At 40.0% G+C, this 17,585-nt stretch overlaps 1 protein-coding gene across 1 annotated transcript in view; it reads left to right on the top strand.

The window, feature by feature from the left end:
• The first annotated feature begins 914 nt into the window (after positions 1-914).
• The window catches only part of tubgcp3 (tubulin, gamma complex associated protein 3), a 22,650-nt gene continuing 5,979 nt past the window's right edge, over positions 915-17,585 (top strand). The window contains exons 1-15 of the mRNA XM_027156407.2: positions 915-1,147; positions 2,734-2,841; positions 3,278-3,345; positions 3,435-3,512; positions 4,187-4,404; positions 7,075-7,250; positions 8,806-8,918; positions 10,999-11,124; positions 12,556-12,624; positions 12,711-12,843; positions 13,003-13,169; positions 14,797-14,907; positions 15,686-15,794; positions 16,590-16,779; positions 17,286-17,421. Coding sequence (XP_027012208.2) covers positions 1,072-1,147; positions 2,734-2,841; positions 3,278-3,345; positions 3,435-3,512; positions 4,187-4,404; positions 7,075-7,250; positions 8,806-8,918; positions 10,999-11,124; positions 12,556-12,624; positions 12,711-12,843; positions 13,003-13,169; positions 14,797-14,907; positions 15,686-15,794; positions 16,590-16,779; positions 17,286-17,421 — 1,878 coding nt within the window. The 5' untranslated portion in view covers positions 915-1,071. The remainder of the gene's footprint in view (positions 1,148-2,733; positions 2,842-3,277; positions 3,346-3,434; positions 3,513-4,186; positions 4,405-7,074; positions 7,251-8,805; positions 8,919-10,998; positions 11,125-12,555; positions 12,625-12,710; positions 12,844-13,002; positions 13,170-14,796; positions 14,908-15,685; positions 15,795-16,589; positions 16,780-17,285; positions 17,422-17,585) is intronic.

The following is a 17,585-nucleotide window of genomic DNA, read 5'->3' as shown; positions in this document are numbered from 1 at the left end:
ATTAAAAATACAATAAAATAAAATATTTCATCTGTCTCTGTTCCCTTTATGTATATTTACCAAATTTTAACCACCACTGCTTTGTTTTGTCTATATGCTTGATAGGAAGTGTCAAAAATGGATAGGTGCCAATGACCAAACTTTATTTACTATTAAATATGATATAGAAATAAATCAACTGAGCTGCAATGACGTCCAGCTGTTATCTGCTTCCCTTGAAAAGTGTTAGTTGTTTAGTTATTTCAACACAATTTTTTTTAATAGAAGGAACTATTTACTACGTAGGCAATATAAAGTTTCCAACTAAAATTAAGTTTCCAATTTTCTTTGTGAATTTAATATTTGTTCTATAAAAAATTATGTGAAAAAAAAGATTTGTTTATTATGACTTCCACATGACCGAAAAACTGAACTTTACACTATTTTAATAAAATAAAATAAAAAATGTCTAGGGGGGGCACGGTGGCTTAGTGGTTAGCACGTTCGCCTCACACCTCCAGGGTTGGGGGTTCAATTCCTGCCTCCGCCTTGTGTGTGTGGAGTTTGCATGTTCTCCCCGTGCCTCGGGGGTTTCCTCCGGGTACTCCGATTTCCTCCACTGGTCCAAAGACATGCATGGTAGGTTGATTGCCATCTCTGGAAAATTGTCCGTTGTGTGTGTGTGTGTGTGTGTGTGTGTGTGTGTGTGTGTGTGTGTGTGTGTGTGTGTGTGTGTGTGCCCTGCGATGGGTTGGCACTCCGTCCAGGGTGTTTCCTGCCTTGATGCCCGATGACACCTGAGATAGGCACAGGCTCCCCGTGACCTGAGAAGTTCAGATAAGCGGTAGAAAATGAATGAATGAATGAAAAAAAATGTCTAGTAAATGCAGTTCACTGACCAGTAACGAAAGAATAGGAACCATGTGTAGTTCTTTTTTTTCCAGTCGGACGTATTTTCATTCCGTACCTGATTTGTTTTTTTGCAACTGTGCGCGCGTTCCGTTAAAATGGCGAGCCGATGGAGGACCGCATAGAGACAGAGACGAAACTGCTTCTTTTCTCCAACAACAACAGGAGGGAAATATCTGGACAATGGCGGCCTTGGATCAGAAATCTCCCAACGTGCTTTTGCAGAGTCTTTGCTGTAGGATCACAGGGAAGAGCGAAGGTAAAGTCGCTAAACGAGCAAAATGCTAAAGCTAAAGCTAACTAGCATGCTAGCTTCATTCAGTACTGAAAAGATGCTTTAACATTCATGTGAACTGTCTTTATCTAAAAGCACACGTTATTACTTATATAACCTTAATTATCTTAAGTGTCTTCTATTATAAATGTATTATAGTGTTTTATTTCGAGTCCTGACTAGCTGATGGTCGATATGTTGACAAAAATATTGCTTTATTATTGTTTATTTATGTAAAACTGCACCTCAGATGAATGAATTTTTGTAGAGATTATGTGAATTAATAAACAAACAGATTCCCATTGCAGGAATAAAAAGAGTAAAAATGTATACAATGTTAAATTTGAATGAAAAAAAAGCTTCCAATGTTGTTGTTTTTAACAAGCAAGTGATTCAAATCCATGATTAAAATATTAAAGGTTTGGGAAATTTAAAAACAAACATTTTTAAACGAAGTCTAGCAATATATTTTTATATATACACAGTTTATGATCGAAATGTATTTCTGGAATAAAATGTAAATTAAAAAAGTAAGTAATAAAACTAAAGTTGTTTTTTTGAAGTAAAAAAGAAATGTGTATACTTCTTAAATAAAGGATTTTGTCTTGAAAGTTAGGAAAGATATTTCCAAGCCCCAAAACATCTTACGATACATTTCTGAATAGAAGATGGAAGAAAAAACCTCCAGAAAATGACAGAAATCAGGATAGTGGTTTATGGAAGATGACAGTAATTGTCTCATGTGATATGGATGCGATTTCTTTTAATCTTATAGTTTCCTAAACACAACATTAAATTGACTAGCAGGAAGTAAGACAGAGCTGACAAATGTTACGTTCACACACAGAGCGACTCACAGCGACAAAGCGTCCGATCATTTATTTTCAATGAGAGCTGGTGACCTTCAGTGACATGATTGAAAGCGATTGTTGGTGATTAGATGTGGATTGGTCCAATGGCACAACAAAGTTGAGACAAGTTTATATTGATGCAAATATGGAGCGACTTGGAGCAGCAACTACCACCGGGAGAGAAGACAACAGAGGGAACGTGATTCATGGCCAAGATCAAACGCTGCTTTTCTTTTATCTACCATGATATAATGCAGATATATATGTAGATAGAAAAAAACATTATGGCATTTGAGATTTTTAACAAGGCACCTACTTAATTAAAGTATAGTGTAAGTAAAAAGTCTGTTTTTTTTTTATTACTTTGTGGTATTTAGCTACTTGAGTACAAGCTTTCCCATTTCAGTGATACTTGAGCAAACTACAACGCTTTTCAAGATAATACAGAAACGAAGTGTAATTATTGAAGGATTTTCCACTCTTGAAGGTAATATGACTCTCCTGCTCTGTGAGGTCAAGCCAATTTCATCAAGAACTTCTGGATAAATCTAGTCTTTATATAGAGCTTAATGCAGCATCATGACCATGAGGTGTAATATAGAGTACATTACCTGTGTCTAGCGCTTATGATCCGTGGCTTTACCCCCTTTTTTTGTTGTGTGCGTATGTGTGCGCATTGATCCTGAGGTCGCCATGAATTCACCTCTCTTCTCTCCGCAGCTGATGTTGCACATCAGTTTCAGTACGCTGTCCGGGTCATCGGGAGTAATTACGCCCCCACCATCGAGCGAGATGAGTTCCTGGTGTCTGAAAAGATAAAAAAAGAATGTGAGTTGTGAGGATTGTAAAATCCAGAGACAGCACTGCAGATCACTTTAATCCACTCAGAGCATTGTGTCTGTATTTAAAACCCACATCCTTCAATATTAAAGTGTGTTTAAATAGCACACGACTGATTTAGTGTAGCAGTGTGGTTTCTCTTTTAATATCTGTAGCCTCCTTGGCATTTTTGACTCTTGTGTGTCTCTCTGTCTGTCTCTCTCTGTGTCTGTCTCTCTTTCTCCCTCTCTCTTTCTGTCTCTCTCTTTCTGTCGTTTTCTCTCTGTCGCTGTCTGTCTCCCTTGTCTGTCTCCCTTGTCTGTCTCCCTTGTCTGTCTCCCTTGTCTGTCTCCCTTTGTCTGTCTCCCTTTGTCTGTCTCCCTTTGTCTGTCTCCCTTGTCTGTCTCCCTTTGTATGTCTCTTCCCCCCCCCCCCCCGTTTAAAGTGTTAAAGCAAAGGCGCGATGCAGATGCAGCTCTTTTTTCTGAGCTCCACAGAAAACTCCAAACCCAGGTCAGTGTTACATTCTCATTGACCCAATCCTACAGACTGTCCAAATCACTACTGCATGTATTTAATCTGTTTTATTTTGTGGTAATCAGGGAGTTCTGAAACACAGATGGTCCATCTTATACCTCCTCCTCAGCCTGTGTGAGGATCCCAGGAAACCGCCTACCCGGGTACCTGTGTAACACTCACCACACATGGGCCACTTGCTCAGGCAGAAACAGCCGTAAACAAAGCTGCATCAGTTTAGTGATAGAGCTGTAAAAGTGGGGCATGTTTAAAGCAGCGCTATGTACATTTGTGGTGGTGCTTAACCACAGTTCTTTGTAAACAAATAATTGCTAGTGAACTAAACCTTTTATTACAGATAAACCTTTATTAAACATTATTACCTTTTATTACTTATCACTGTTACAGAATATTAGGTAAAAGAGTCAAGCAGCGTTCAAAAAGATACACACAACTGCTTTAATAACTAGTCATTAATAAAAAACTAAGGAATGTGTCTAATTTGTTACAAAAGATTACCGTTTTAATAACTGGTCAGTTAGATAAAAGTTTGATGACTAAATCAGTATTTATGTTTTTAGCAAAAACAAAATGACATTCTGTAGCTGCTTATTTATACAATATAATGTTTCTATTTTTTTTAACAAAAAAGTTAGATATTGCCACTTTAAGAACTGTTCAAGTAGATATATATTGTTTTAGCATTTATATAAATGGTTACATACTGCCGCTTTAAGAACTTTTCAATTAGACGTGCAAGGCTTTATAATTTATGTAAATAAAGTATATAAGACGGTAGAGTAGTTACATGAGGTAACTTGCTCTCTCCTTCTGACAGGTGGGCAGTTACGGGTCGCTGTTTGCCCAGGCTTTGCCGCGTGATGCCCACTCCACACCATTCTACTACACCCGGCCCCAGAGCCTGTCTCTTAGCTACCCCGAGCGCTCAGCACTGGCAGCGCACAACGCCTCTAGCATGGGCACCAGCGGCATCGGCAGCCTTGCCATGTACCCACTGAACGGCCCCGGCCCCGGCCCTCAGTCCCTGCTTACTGGGTGAGTCTGGTGTTTAAACTTCCCCCTAGCCAGTTTTAACCCACACTTCATTTCACAGACATAGTCACTGAAGGACCTCCAACATGCGATCCCTCTAAAGCTTTTACCCTGAAAATGCATAGTTCGAAGTCCTCCAAAATGTCTCTAGATTCAAAGAACATCTCTCTCTCTCTCTCTCTCTCTCTCTCTCTCTCTCTCTCTCTCTCTCTCTATATATATATATATATATATATAATTTTATTGTGGCAAACGAGTGCTACAGGGATGAGTCCTAAAACCCAGGTAGCTTATTTTTGCACTTCCGGTAATTCTATAACATTCATCAGTAAAGTCCTTTTTGTGTTTATAAGCTTATACATGTCTTGAACAAGGCTACTGGGGACCAGAGAGTTTAAACGTCTTCGGACCGATCAGTAAATCTCATCTGCTGCAGCCTCGCTGTATTTCTAACTAATAATACACCCTTGAAAACTTCCAACTCCAATATTTTTATTCGTTTAGATTCATCCACATAAAGGTGCAGCAGATAATTATCAGGAAACTTTTTTTTTTTTTTTTAAATAAAAACCGAAAGAGTCGAAAGCTTAACGGTTGGTGACGTCGAAGTCATGTGACTGCATGGTGTAGTTTGTTTCCAGCCTTCAGAACTTTAGCGGTTTCCATCTGCAGATTGTGTTTAGGCTCCTGAACTCATTAAAGTGTTCATGTGTGAAGATTATCTCGATAAGTATCTTAAACATCTGCTGGTCTCAGATTATTTTCTGTTACATTTTAAAAGCCATTGGGGAAAAAAAAACATTCCTTTTGGCTGCTGGGTTGGTGTATGATATTACATCATCTCCAGAGCAGTCGGCACCGTATGAATAAACAAGATGTCCTGTTGTACCTTGATCTTGCCATGAAAAGAACCATCGCTGCTGACACGCCATCGAAAGACAAATAAATAAATAAATAAATATTTCTGTAAGTACAGGACAGAAGACGGGCTTCAAACAAGTGTCTTCACGCTTGGAGTCAAACAAATCCCCAAACTTCTTCCCTCATCCATATTCATGCACACTGCCTGAGCTGTACATTCAGTCCTGAAGTCATTCACTGTACAGAGAATTAAGTGAGCAGTTACCATTTTGAACCCAGTACAATTTGAGTACTTTTGATCCATTTACATTTGGTCCAGACTGTAAAAATGGGTCCTTTTGGATCTTTCTTTTTCATCTTGTGTGTCGGTCGTGTAGAAGCTTATTTGTGATCCTGCTTGTAATTGCGACACGAGCCCTGAATTATTCACGTCTCCGCCATCAGCCGCAAGCACTTTAGGTATTTAAAGCACGGCTGCGTCTTTCTCCAGGCCTGGATTTTAATTGATCTTCGAATCCTCTTGAATGCTAAAATTCATTCTCCCGGTAGCTTTTCTGCGCCCGTGCAGTTTCACCGCCGTCCTTCACTGTCAGTCTTTATTGCTGGAAATTGACCATTAAAAGGTAATTAACACATTCCCATAAGCTTTGCTAATGGAATCATGATACTTTAGCAGGGTGTGGAGGTGTGTGTTTATGTGCATCGCTAATAAAAAGCAAACACTTCTTTAGTGTTTTCAGGAATCGTTTCTTCAGAAATGCAGTAATGGACCCAGAAACTCGTGAGCGCTTCAGTACGCTCTCCTTAAAGCAGGAAGATTTATTGCCTGCTGCTGTGAGTTTGGGGCCTAAAATCGGGCTTCTGGACTTTTACTCTTCTTTATTAAGGCATCACTGTGGGAACGGTGCGAGCCAATTTTCCTTAGTTTGTCCTTCCTTAAAGCAGCAGTGCAGAGAAATGAAAACAAATGCTTTATTTGGGAGATTCGTGAGAATAGAAAATAAAAGTAATGAAAAACAAATAAGAGAAAATTATATTGCGACGTTCCTGCGATTCATATCGTGATATTTATTTATAGTGTGAGAGGTTAAGGGGGTTCAGCAAACAGGTATATAAGCAGAAATATTGTATGATCTGTGTTGTTGCACTGCCACAAATCCACAGGCATCATAACAGAGTTGTTTTCAATTAATGCCACTAACAGCCAGCACAACAAAAACACCCTTCACCACCAGCCTTAAAGAGACACGGGGCAAACAGTTCATACATTCAGGCTGTAGATTTGGTGTTGTGTGGGGTTTAGTGATAAGTTAGCGCTGTTTTCCTCTCATCTGCAGGGCTGCGGGTTCGATTCCCACCTCCTCCCTGTGTGTTCTGAGTTTAATTGATTGTTCTCTCTGTGCTTCATGGGTTTCCTCTGGGTACTTTGGGTTCGTCTATGAGTCCAAACGTGTGTGTGTGTGTGTGTGTGTGTGTGTGTGTGTGTGTGTGTGTGTGTGTGTGTGTGTGTGTGTGTGTGTGTGTGTGTGTGTGTGTGTCGGGTGGGGGTGGGGGTTATTTGGAACCCTATCCCATGCCTCCTGGGACAGGCTTCAGGCTCCTCTGCTGTGTTCAGCATTTGGACCAAAGATTTTCTAATTAAATGAAGCGTCAACGAGACGGTTAGTTGATAAGTCATTCAGATGACTGTCTGTAAAATAGATTTGACCTGCACTGTGTAACTGCCTGGTTTCTTAATAATTACTGGGATATACTTCTTATTTGGGTATAAATAATTCTAATCACTGGTAGTCAAGATATTTATTTTTTTAGCCCGCAAGCTGTAGCCGATCCCACACGTGGTCCTCGTCTGGCTTGGGAGCTCCCAGTCACCGGAGCAGCTCCACCGAACTCCCGACCTGTGACAGGCCCCGCCCCTACCCTCGGCCCCACCTCCAGTCCTGCCGCTAGACTGCCTCACAGACTGAGACGGGATGGCGAAACCAGCGGTGAGTGTGATCACCATGGCAACCTGATTACAATAAAGTTAAAGCAAGTATGCATGAACAGGTCTGGGTGATGTGAATGATTTATTTCCGATTTGTTTGTGATGTTGAAGAAGAGGAATTTGTTAGGAATTTGAAAAAAAAACCAATTTAGCGAACGACAAATCTTTGTATTTTTAAAATGCATTTTAAAGGCAAGATTAAATTTTTTAACAGTAGATCTCTAACGTGAAATCTTAACAACATCGGAACGTTAATTTTACGCTTTGAGCCCACCCCCGTTCCTCACAAAGCCCCGCCCCACAATCTAGAAGAGTTCAGTTAGCAATAGCGAGGACTGTCTTTAGCAGGACATCACTTTTAAGCACGCGAGGTTGGCTATATATTTATTTATTAAAAACATTACCTTACTTTACATTATTTAGATATACACAATAAAAGATTTGTTGTACAGCTTTCTGGAATGCTCTCTGACTGCAGTGGCTGCCACGTGGCTGATTGTGAAGCGTTAGCATTTTAGCTGGCTTTTGCTAGTGGATATTTGGATATTCACCTGTTTAAAAGCCAAAAACATGTGAAACTTATCGCATACTAATCTACTGCTACGTAAAAAAAAACCTCAGATGCCTTTGCATTACATGTAAAATTGAACATACACTATGTATTTCTTTAACATAATATTTTTAGCTGCTCTTTCCTAACAGTGTTAGCTTGTTAGCACTGAAGGGTCCATGCAGGTTTTTAGTGAGTTTCTAAGTGGTTATAAAGTATTTACTTGATTTTTTTTTTTAAAGCCAGAAAGTCGGTCACTGACTTAGAGCAACATCACAAAATCAGCAGTCTATAACATTTTAAAAAAGTCTATAAAAGAACTGACCGCATTCCCGTTCAAACACACAGCCTTTATTGCAATTTCCCAAATAGTTGTGTGGGTTTTTTTAGCCACATAATACACTTGTATGGAGACCATTTGTTAAACACACAGTGAATGATCATGTTCTACATCATTTTGGTAGGTTATTGTACTACTTAAAAAAAAGCACTGGGATCTACAGTTTCTACTTAAAATAATTCTGCATGTAGTATCAGCCTGAGGTAAAGATTTCTCCCGGTGATGGTTGTGTAGAATGTAAGCTCTAGTATTTAGAATACGGGTAGAATGTAAAATAGTGTTGGATCGATTAGACAAGTTTGGTGTGTTTAACACTAATCAAAAGTTCAAGCTGTTTTCTTTGCATGTTAAAAACAAAAGGTTTTTCCAAGCAGGTGAATTTTGGACTTGTGGTAATGTAGGTCACAACACTGAGTCATTCTATTGATGGATATCAAGATACAAATTGCTCTTAGGTTGTTTTTAAAATGTTCTAGAAAGTGAAAATTGCTGTCTTTTTTTTTCTTTTTTTTTCTCTTTTTTTTTCAGAAGAACAGTCCTGTCTTCAGTCCAGCCCCAGGACACTGTTCCTTTTATACTTTGGATAGATATACGAGTATGACCTTTACGGCTTGATTTACAGTCCCTCTCTCTCTTTAACTCTCTCTCTAAATCTTTCACGCTCAGCTGAAATCGGCGAGGCCTCCCTGGTGCGAGACATCCTTTACGTCTTCCAGGGCATCGACGGCAAATTCATTAAGATGTGCACTCCAGAGAACTGCTACAAAATCGATTCAAAGGTGAATTCATTACTGGTGATCCATGAATGTTGTTGTGTCCGGGGGATTTGCCTGAGCGCCGGTTTAGTAAAAATTGATACCACAATTTCATATTCGCGATGTAGTCGAATTGACCAGAAAAACCCGGACAGCTGGACCTAACTGGTGCTAATCCATACATATGTTTACTAATATGTACATAATTACATTTATATTGTCTTGATTATATTTATTGTGTGCTATCTTATGTTTCGTAATGGTATGAAATGTTATGCTTTTAGCTCTGAAATGTCATTTTATCAGTCAGTATGGAATAAAAAACAGGTTAAAGCCGGTACATACAGCATAATTTTTTATCACGACTCAAACATTTTAATTATATTTAAATCTGGATTCTTGGCTTGTTGTCTATCTTGTGGAAAACTGTATTATAGTATTACAGGAATATTTTAGCCAAACAGTAGTTTTTGATGGCTAAATGTTTCTCTTATTCCTCCTGTGGGTCTCCTAAAGGGCAGAAATGTAAATAAAATACTAAGCAGATAAAACATTGCTACAGTATGTGCAGTGCTATTGAAAGTCGTACTCGGTTTGTTTGGGACAATCCTGTCCGATGGTAACATTGAGCAAGCGTTAAACAGTGAAATATTGGTTTACCGGCTCCACCAGTCATCCCAATACAATAGAAACTCAATCGCTCATCCACAGTCAAGGTCAACCCAAGCTGGAGAGCCTTCATCTGCTCATGTGAAGGGAATGAATTTTTAAAAGGGCTTTCTCCGGTGCCTTATGTTTACTCAATACCCCGGACCCAGACACATGAGCCAATAAACATCAAGCCTTCTAAAGCTGACATCCTTCTAATGCACTATAGCTGCTAAACCGAGACAAAGTTATGGTGTAAACAGCATTTGATGCTGTAAAGTTTTGTCAGTGTTGGGTGGTGGTGAGTGTAACAGTCAATGGTGTGAAATGTTGTTTGTTAATGTTAAGTTACTCAAACTGTATTAAACAGTGTAAGTTGTTGGGGTCAGTGTTGGAACGCCGTTTGTGGCACAAATGTTTTTTGTTATTTTTGTTGGTTTAAGATTGTGTTTAGTAGTGTTTGGTAGTGTAAGTTTTGTTGGGGGTAAGTGGTGTAAAGCTTTGTGGAACACTGGTGATGTTTCTCCAGCAATGTTTGAACGGCATTTGATGGTGTTTGGTGGTATAACTTTACCTAAAAGTGTTTGGTGCTGTAACGTTTTGTACAACGCTGTTTGGCGCTGTAACGTTTTGTACGACGGCGTTTGGCGCTGTAACGTTTTGTACGACGGCGTTTGGCGCTGTAACGTTTTGTACGACGGCGTTTGGCGCTGTAACGTTTTGTACGACGGCGTTTGGCGCTGTAACGTTTTGTACGACGGCGTTTGGCGCTGTAACGTTTTGTACGACCGCGTTTGGCGCTGTAACGTTTTGTACGACGGCGTTTGGCGCTGTAACGTTTTGTACGACGGCGTTTGGCGCTGTGTAGAAGGGTATTTGGTAGTGTACGTTTATGCAGTGTTTGGTGCAAAGGTGTACATTTTTGCTGATTCTCCATCAGGTCTGAACAGTTTAATTTTATACAGCATGAATGTTATCAAATGCTGCTTGTTTAGCCTTTTCTGGTGTTGCTGTTAGAAAATGTTTTAGAGTGTTTAACTGTTAAGGTTAAAATGCTTTGAACATTTTTCCTGCAATTGAATGGAACTTTGTTGATCAATATTGTGATAAAAGCCAAAAACAAATTGAGTCTCTTGTGTGCTAATGGGTGATGTTGGACCGGCTACAATCTATAAGCCACAGGACAAGGACAGGGGTATGGTGACACATTGGGGTTATTGCGCTTACATGTGTGTGGCAGGTGGAACCCATGGAGATGGAAATGACTGTTTGTGACTCTGGAGCTGTAATTACACTTGCAGTATCATCACAAGTGTAACTTTAAAATTGTTTTGTGGTTTCCAATTGCAGAAGATTAAGCTAAGATTTTTCAATAGTAATCTTTTTCTTTTTCATTTGTTGTCCTAAGTAGAAATTGAATATAGAGAATATAGAAACTTGTTTGTTCTTTCTCCAGGTTCCGTTGTGTAAGTCTCTACGAGACACCAGTAGCCGGTTAGCAGAGCTCGGCTGGCTTCATAACAAAGTACGGAAGTACACAGACTCTCGAAGTTTGGATCGAGCCTTCGGATTGGTCGGGCAGGTACGTCCTGATGCCGATGTCACAGATCTGGAAAAACAGCCATTTCTCCCCACACCACATTTTCTTTTCCTATTCCATGTTTCAAATATTTATTGAAATTTCAAAGGTTAAAGTTTTACTTATTCCTCAAGAATGTTTGATTGGAACTTAGCAAAAAGGAAATATTGTGTGTCATGTGTGCCATAAAAAAGTCTTTCTTTATTACATTGTTATAACAATTTCCAATTTTGTGAGAATCTCTTAAATAATAAAACGTTAATGGATGTTATCTTTAGTGGACATTAAAATCGATTTCTATAACATTTATTTTATTTATATGATTCGATTTTAGTTTTATTGTCTTCTCCTCCCCTTAAAGAAAAAATATTTAGAAATATCTATTTAGATATTTCGAAACATAATATTTAGAAATATCCATATTTTGTATAATATGGCTGAAACATTTTGGTATCAAAACCTTCAAGCTAAGTATCGTGATACATTATTTGTCATGTATAAGTGAACACCTTCAGGTGTTAGGATACAGTATTGGGATATCATAAAAATATGGATTAAATCCAGGCTAGCTGGAAAAAAGTGATCTCGTGCTCTAAGGTAGTCCTTGAAAATACTTACTGAATGCTTGGAAAGCCCTTGAAAGTCCTGGAAATTCACCTCTATTATCTCTAATCAAAGGTAAAGTATATTGCTAAGTATAGCCATGTGTTTAAAAACAGGACATCCTTTAAAAGAGTGGCACAGGAAGCAGGGCGAGAACACACCAGGGCTCAGGATGGGAGAAAGCACTATGACCCACATCGCTTATGTCTCCCTTTAATACCTCATTCTGACAAGCAGTCAGGAAGTAAAACGACATTCACCGTGATGTTCAGTGATCGTTTGGTATTATGTTGGTTACAGATGACTGCTACATTTATCTGTTCTTCATAATGTGTGTACACATGGGTTAGTCAGATTTCATTGCTCTGAACTTCTGAACATGGAAGAACATTGTGCTACTAAATGTTTCTCTCTCTGTTAGGTTTTGTACTGTTTTCCTTTTGTTTTCAGTCTGGTTTTTTTTTCTTCTCATTTTTATGTTTTTGCTTTTGTCTCTGTGTTTAGTTTTGTTTTTTTTAGTCTTAATTGTCCTCTGTTTTCGGTCACTTGTGTTTTTCTTCTTGTGCTTCTGTCTCATTTCTGATTTTTCTTTTTCTTTGTTTTTTTTTTTTACTTTAATATAGTTTAATATTAATTTATTGTATATATCTTTCTTTTTCATTGCTTGTCACTTTCTCGTTTGTAACTGTATCAGTTTTCCTCCTGTCTGTCTGTCTGCCTGTCTGTCTGTCTGTCTTAGCTGCTGTCATGTTTAGTAAGAGTAGCGTGCTGGAATTACCTAGCTTGAATTTTACTCACTGAAGAAAATAATTCATTTCTATTTCTTTGTAGAGTTTCTGTGCCTCCCTGCACCAGGAGCTGAAGGAGTATTACAGGCTTTTGTCAGTGCTGCATTCACAGGTAAAAAAAAACAAAACAAACTAACAGAACAAAACACACTTCAACAAATAGACATGTGACATTTCCATATACTTGTGTGTGTGTAGCTGCAGTTAGAGGATGACCAGGGAGTGAATGTGGGACTGGAGAGTACGCTCACTCTAAGAAGACTTCTCGTGTGGACGTATGACCCTAAAATTCGCCTCAAGACTCTTGCTGCACTGGTCGACTACTGCCAAGGTCAGCTTGGAGCACCAGAGTCTTACAGAATGTCAATGTTGATTACTACAAACTATACTCACTCATTCTAACTCCACCTTGTTTTGGCACATAAGCATAACTGTCCCACTCGACCTGAAAAAGAATGCTTAATATATTTTATGTCTTTCTCTCGGTCAGGCCGTAAAGGAGGGGAGCTGGCTTCTGCAGTGCACGCCTACGGTAAGACCGGCGACCCTCATATGAGAGCGCTAGTCCAGCACATCCTTAGCCTGGTCTCACACCCCATTCTCAACTTCCTTTACCGCTGGATCTATGACGGAGAGCTCGAGGACACGTACCATGAGGTCAGTATGCACACTGCTGCATTTCTGTCTTTGCTGCTCTCTCTCTCTTTCTTTCTCATCCATTTTCCATGTCCCAACAATTTACTGTCAATAAGCAAAACTTTGCACCCGCTGTACAGACACACACTCAGCGCATCATTAATTTTACATCACATCACACTGTTCAAGCAACCGCGCTCTCTCTCTCTCTCTCTCTCTCTCTCTCTCTCTCTCTCTCTCTCTCTCTCTTTCTTTCTTTCTTTCTTTCTTTCTTTCTCTCTTTTTCTCTCATTCATCACAGCACTGACCTAATTGGTGGCCTAGCAGGCAACTGATTGGTCGGAGGGTGGAGGGATGGTGGGTGCTGAGCTGCTGATGGAGCACTCTGCCAGGGCGCTTTACAAGCTTTACGAGCTCTTAGTTTAGTCTGTGATCATTATTCTTATGGGCGAGCATTTTAATGTCAAGTCATAATGAAGCACCTGATGCACTGCTCACAATCTTGCTATCTTCTTCTTTCTCTCTCGCTCTCTCACTTTTGCACTCTCGTCTTTGTAACTGTGTTCGGAAACCTTGGCCGTCCTGTTTTGCAGCACTGACTTGTGCTGTTATGGGACACAATGTTCTTATTTGTTATTAGAGTGTCGCAGCCGTAGCGAGCAGACCGAGAGCGGCTTTATTGATGCAGAGGGACTTTACAGCGTTACAGTAGCAGTAAAAGACAAACATTCACAGATGAGCATAACTCCAAAAACATAGCACAGTGAAAAATAGAGAGTGAGAGATGACAAGGGGAAGAGGGACTTGACTTTAATGATAATACTAATAATACTTTTTATTTATAGGCGCCTTTCATGTCACTCAAGGTCAGCATACAAATTCGAATAAGTAAAAAAAAACATTAAACAACAATAAATCGCTATAAAAAATGAAGGGAGGGGGTACTGTGGAACCGAGGAACTATCAATGTAATGTGAGAGACTGTTGGACTTGGAAATAGTAGATTGTGAACCTGTAAGGAGATCCACAGTTTTGTTACTGTTAAGTTTGGGAACGTTGGAGGAAAACCGAGCATTTGTTAGTTAGACAAGAGGGTAGGAGAGCAGAGTCAGGTTTTGTGGACATATAAAGTTGTGTAATATCTGCATAACGGTGGAAATGTATACCAAATTTCCTAAAAATGTGACCTAGGGGGAGACGATAGATTAAGAATAAAAAAAAGTGGGCCCAGGACAGAACCTTGGAGGACACCACTAGGACTGACTGGGAACAAATGAACATTTTTTTTTTTAATTGAACAAACTGAGTACGGTCAGAAAGGTATGTCAAAGGATGCACTCAAATCTAACATCACAAGAATTGTTCAGCATCAGCAGCTATCAGGAGATCATTATTGACCTTCACTAAAGCAGTTTACCCAGACTGGAATGATTCAAAAAGATTATTGTCGCTAAGATGAGTATAAACCTGTGTGGCTACCAAAGATAAAAAGGTTTGCGTAACATAGTGTGTTTGTGGTAATAATATTAATAATCATTTTAGTACCAGAATAGACAACTGCCATGTGTTCGAGCTATTTAGTGTGTGTGTGTGTGTGTGTGTGTGTGTGTGTGTGTGTGTGTGTGTGTGTGTGTGTGTGTGTGTGTAGTTCTTTGTAGCGTCTGATCCAACAGTGAAGACAGACAGACTGTGGCATGATAAATACTCTCTGAGGAAGTCGATGATTCCCTCCTTCATAACCATGGATCAGGCCAGGAAGGTAAAGTTCCTTATTTACACTAAAACGCACATCCTTTATACTTTTACACAACACACACACTTTGTTATAGTATTTCAATATGATCTCCATCACACTGGCAGCTCTGTCTCTCTCTCACACCTACACACAAACACATACATACATACATATACTCGTTTTCCACATTACTTCATCATCACAGCGTTCGTTCCCCAGACATCCGTTCGGCAGCTCAGACAGTAGCACTGACTACAAAGCAAATCTCAGGTATATTCAATACATCATTCTCCATCGGTTCTGTAGGAAGCCGTAGTTCACAGGGAAGTTATGATTTCTCAGTAACAAGAGAAAGAGAGAATAACCGCCTTAATGTAAGTGCTCTCAAGTCTCGACTATAAAGTCTCTAAAAAACTAAACACACAAAAATGTCGAAAGAAAGAAAGAAAGGGAAAGACAGATGTGAGAGTATGAGAATAAGAATAGTATGTCAAGGAAAAGATCAAGACACAAAAAAAGAAAGGAGGAAAGGAAGAGAGACCAATAGAGAGAGGGGAAAAAAGATAATCTGGAAAGAGATGATGAAGAAAGAATGACAGAGAAAGGAGGGGAGAAAAGAAGGAAAGAAATTGCAGGTATATGTTCGAGCTCCTTGTGAGCTCATGTTAGTGATGTGATGTCTCACAGCGTTGCTCCATCTCTCACTATACGCTTCATTCTCCTTCTCTCCACACACTGTACCATCTGCCTCCTGTCTTTCACTTCACTTCTCTACCTAATTTCCTCTCCAATGTCACACCAGGTCCTGCTCATCGGCAAATCTATTAACTTCCTGCATCAGGTGTGTCACGACAGGACGTCGCCCGGCAAATCCCCGCCCGCCTCCAAATCTGCAGACTCACCCAAAGACGGTAAAAGCGCACGCTAATGTCTCTGAGAATAGGAGCATTTGTCCTTGTTAAAGCGTTGCTGCTGGAAGACTGTGGAGATAACGCAGAGCTAATGAGATGAGCGAGGGGAGATGGGTTTAGTGATGGAGGGAAATGGGGAGAGAGGGATTGATCTGATGGAGGAGGAGAGTGAAGTATCCGACCGGTCCTGTTTAGCGTGTGTATCGACGACGGCCGAATTTAGCGCAGATGAGTTAATGCACTTAGTGCCTTCGCCTGTGACCTTGTGTGTGTGTGTGTGTGTGTGTGTGTGTTTCCAGAGTTTTCTTTCCATGTGCTCACTTCCTCTGTCTTTCTTTATTCCCCTTTCTCTCTCTCTCTCTCTCTCTCTCTCTCTCTCTCTCTCTCTCTCTGTTCTCTCTCTCTCTCTCTGTTCTCTGTTCTTTTTCCTTTTTTTATTCCTGTCTCTCTGTCTGTGAATTGAAAACAGTTTCTTTACACCGTATAAAATACAGAGGACACATTTCTTTCTTTTTTTAGACTTATTCTTTGTTTATTTTTTCTTTTACATTTTATTAATAAAAATGTTCTTATAAATCAATCTGTATGGTTTATTGTCATGGCTACTGTCACTGCTGAGGAGGGTGTGGGGGTGGGGTGTGTGTGTGTGTGTGTGTGTGTGTGTGTGAGAAAAGCTTTTAGCTGGTGTACACACCCACACACTTTCCTTAATTATGCTCAAAACCCATAAACACACAAGTGATGCTGCTGTTTCTTCTCTTCATCTTCTCATCATCCTTTGTTGGTGTGTTTCAGCGACTGAGCTCTTCACTGATCTGGAGGGGGCGTTTCAGAGTAAGATCGACGCTGCATACTTTGAGACCAGTAAGTACCTTTTAGATGTGCTAAATAACAACTACCAACTGCTCGAGCACCTGCAGGCCATGAGGAGATACCTGCTGCTGGGCCAGGGAGACTTCATCAGACATCTGATGGACCTGCTCAAGTGAGTACACATTCTACTCACACACACACACACACACACACACACACACACACACACAGCACAGCATAAAGCCCCCTAAACACATTTGGCATAATGTACACCACACACACACACGCACACACACACACACACACACACCGAGCATAATACACCCACATGCACTGCATTATACACAAACTGCGCACACACACACACATACAGCATAATGCAGCAAACACACACTCGCAGTATAATACACACACGTACATCATAATGTGCCACACATTATAGGATCTTCGTGTGAATGTAAAACTCTCAGGATCTTCACCTCGTCTAGTCCCCAGTGTTCTGTGTTAACGCTGCATGTTGTAGGTTGTCATTTTGCCATCAGCACGTCACCTTCAGTAACATTTAGCTCTGGCATTGAGCTCAAACACTTCCTCTGCTTTTAGCCAAAACAATCTAAGAAACCAGACTTCCAAAGTCTTTCTGTCTGATGCAGGCGTTTCTTGTGTGTTGTGTGTCAGGCCGGAGTTGGCCCGCGCAGCCACTACGCTCTACCAGCACAACCTGACTGGGATCCTGGAGACAGCGGTACGAGCCACTAATGCTCAGTTCGACAGTCCTGACATCCTGAAGAGGCTGGACGTCCGACTCCTGGAGGTCTGAATTCTACATTGACTGTGTCACTGAACCCTACAAACTCAGCTTTATTCTTCTCTTTATGTCTATACTTTTCTCATTTTTAGTTAATTATCCTCTCTTTTTTTCTTTCATTCCTTTGAATTTCTTTTGTTTCTTGTGGTACATTTTGTCACAATTTGTTT

This window comes from Tachysurus fulvidraco, chromosome 18 (genome assembly GCF_022655615.1).
Source record: "Tachysurus fulvidraco isolate hzauxx_2018 chromosome 18, HZAU_PFXX_2.0, whole genome shotgun sequence".
Classification (NCBI taxonomy): domain Eukaryota; kingdom Metazoa; phylum Chordata; class Actinopteri; order Siluriformes; family Bagridae; genus Tachysurus; species Tachysurus fulvidraco.
The sequence above is the reverse complement of the archived record's forward strand: the minus strand, read 5'-3'. Positions and strand labels throughout refer to the sequence as shown.